We start from the raw sequence: 2,903 nt of genomic DNA on the forward strand, positions 1-2,903 counted from the left end.
TTCCCCCAAACAGCAGGAAGGTCCCGCCTTGAAGAAAGGGCTAACCCCTTCATGGGAGGTCTCCACACGGCACCACACAGCCCCGCTTCGAAGCAAAAACTTATCATGAATGTTTTAATTTTCACCTGCTGTTTCCTGTCTCGTTTAAAAAAGACAAATTATTCAGCCTTAAAATACTGAGATATTTACACATACTGTGTATTAAGTTTGCACCAAATCTCTTCCACCTGCGCTCCCCCTCGCAGCGCGGGCAAAGCCGCCTGCCCTCCCACGGCAGTGACAAACTGAACAGGCGACTGGGATGTGGAAAATGACGAAACACAGCTGAAACGCAGAGGCAATAATAATCTTCAAGAGCTAGCAGAAACACACCGGAACAGCTAACTGAAAAATAAGTCAGTCTCGGTTTCTACGTTGATTGTATAAAAAATGCAGACCAGTTCTTCCAGTTTGTAAGAAGGGAAGACAAGGCCAGCTATTGGAAATGAGGGTTTTTTAAACGGTAATTGACCTTTTCACCCCCTCTAAAATTAAAACTTTGTGGAAACACGATTTAAACCCCAGAGATTAGCTGAATCACTCAGCAATCCCAAGCCTGCCCCATGGCAGGACACTAACGACACACCACGTCACCGAGGTCCCTGTCCCTGCGATACAGCCATAGTCTGCCACGACTGACTTCCAGGCTCAAAGGCGGCAGCACCCGGCGAGCGTGGGTGCTACCCCGGACACCTTGGGTACCTCAGCATCGTACTCCCAGAGCTGGTTCCCCCTCATGTGGTGGCACTTCAGCATGATGACGGGGCCGTTCAGCCGCGAGACGTCCAGGCACAGGTCGTCCGTGCGGATCTCTTTGTCAGCCGTGTAGGAAAACACCTGCAAACAGAGAACGGTGCCGGTGACAAAGAGTTAGCAGAAGTCCTAAGCAGCTGCTGACTGGGAATATACAGGATTTTCTCTCCACTGGAGCAGATCTCCTTCCTCCTCCAACCACTGAGGTGGCACCTTGGATTTCACAAGTGTTTCATGCCAGTTTCTCTGCTGGTAACTGTCTGTTGTACCAAGAGAAGGAAAATCACACTGAGCAAAAGTGCTTTGGTGGGACCAAGCCCAGGAACCACCCAGGCACACACTCAGTTTTGTCTCCTGGGAACTCTGCAGAGTGTGATCGGCGTCTTCAGGAGACATTTCACTGACCTTTTACTACAACGGATAAATGGAGCCCATCGCTGGAAGAATCCAAACGTTCCTGAGCTAAGCCTTCCTCCTGGTACCTACCTTAGCTCCGGGTACCAGAACTATCCGTGTTAGACTCATACGCACAAACATTTTGGAAATATCATCTGGTCACTTAATAAAATTAGGAATTAAGGCGTGAGACAAAACTCCATCAACAAACCTCTACCAAACTAGTTTTAAACCATCAAACCATGCAGCGCTGGCCGAGCTCTCATGGCATCACCACGGTGGCCGTGCAGAACGGTTCAAGGCTGATGAGAGAAGAGAAATTCTATCTCGACAGTTTGTGGGTGGGTTTGGGAGCTGGAGAAGTGCTAAATCACTCCGACTGCAGCTCCCCGATACATTTAACTGGCTGTGGGGTCTCCAGCCACCCCTCCTGCTCGCTCCTCACCAGCCACACAGGGTCCACTGCCCAGAGAGGGATGAAAAAGTAGAGACCACAGGAGGAGGGGGAGGAAAGCAAGGAAGGTGGTAGAGAACTGCCAGTTTCTACATTAAATTACATGTCCCAGAGCCAAGGAAAGCACCTTTCTGCTCCTAACCCACTGCTCACAACCTCCATGACGTTTGCTGGTCCCAGCACAAGAGCTCCCAAAATGGCCTTAGCAAACAGCCTTGGGCCTGTATTGCTTCATGCTTTCCTTGCAGAAAATCCTTCTCTTAACAAGAAGTGAATTATTTCCATTCTGTCCCCTCTCCTCAGCAGGAGACGCGAGAGCAGAGCCTGTCCAGCAGGACCCACCACCCCACCACAAACACACAGCGCTGGGTGCGCACCGTGTCGTTCATCCAGACCTCCAAACTCCTCCATCCCTGCACTAGTTTTCGCGAAGGGTTTGGAAAACATGCTGTCTTCGGAACGACAAATGCACGCTCATTAAGACGATGTAAAATTACCAGGCTAGCGTTTTGCTACCATCGATATTAATTATAGATCTATTAAGGCCATATAAAAATCGAGGGTGAGAGCACATGTTGCGTTTCATAGCTAATTAAACACTGTATTTCACACCACATGTTGCCCTGCGAGCCAGGAAAGCGCTTCCCGAGCAGGGGGCCAGTCTTCCACTACCACAAGCACCCACCTTCTGGGGTCGTAACTGACCTCCCTCCTAAACAGCAGCGTGGAGCAAGACCCCAGGAGCTGCTCCGGGGCTCAGCAGCACGTTCGGGCAGTCGGTTTTCCAGGAGAGTTAAGCAGGTCCCTAACGCATTTGAAGGGGACACTAGCAAAGCAGACATGAATAAACTCTCCAGAATGACAAAATGCAAAATATTCTCACAACTGATGCAGCACTTTTCCTGTACAGACACAGAGGTACTTCCACTCTCTCCTGCCTTTCGCAGAGCTGATCAAAAAGGAATCAGGTACTTCTCACTGACACCTTGTCTTTCATAACCCTGATACCGGCAGATTTATTCCTGTACAGAGAGGCAGGGTTTAACAGGATTTAAATGTATTGTGTATTTTTTGTTAATATCTTTTATTAATACACCTCCATGCAGCAAGTTTAGAGGCAGAAGCAAGCCCTGTAAAGCCAAAGGTTCATTAAAGCCAACACCTGGGACTGAGACATTGGCCAGACTAAAGACAGACACGTCCACAGAGCACTGACAATTTCATTACTTCTTTATGTTAAGAGGAACTAACAAAGTATTCC

The 2,903-nt window shown here is 48.9% G+C and overlaps 1 protein-coding gene across 1 annotated transcript in view; it reads right to left on the reverse strand.

Moving 5' to 3' along the window:
- Window positions 1-741: 741 nt before the first annotated feature.
- The window catches only part of LOC104501939 (polypeptide N-acetylgalactosaminyltransferase 13), a gene marked incomplete at its 3' end in the record, with an annotated part of 82,928 nt that continues 80,766 nt past the window's right edge, over window positions 742-2,903 (reverse strand). Inside the window, exon 10 of the mRNA XM_010145835.1 lies at window positions 742-876. Within this exon, the coding sequence (XP_010144137.1) occupies window positions 742-876 (135 nt within the window). The remainder of the gene's footprint in view (window positions 877-2,903) is intronic.

This window comes from Buceros rhinoceros, unplaced genomic scaffold (genome assembly GCF_000710305.1).
Source record: "Buceros rhinoceros silvestris isolate BGI_N320 unplaced genomic scaffold, ASM71030v1 scaffold18191, whole genome shotgun sequence".
Classification (NCBI taxonomy): domain Eukaryota; kingdom Metazoa; phylum Chordata; class Aves; order Bucerotiformes; family Bucerotidae; genus Buceros; species Buceros rhinoceros.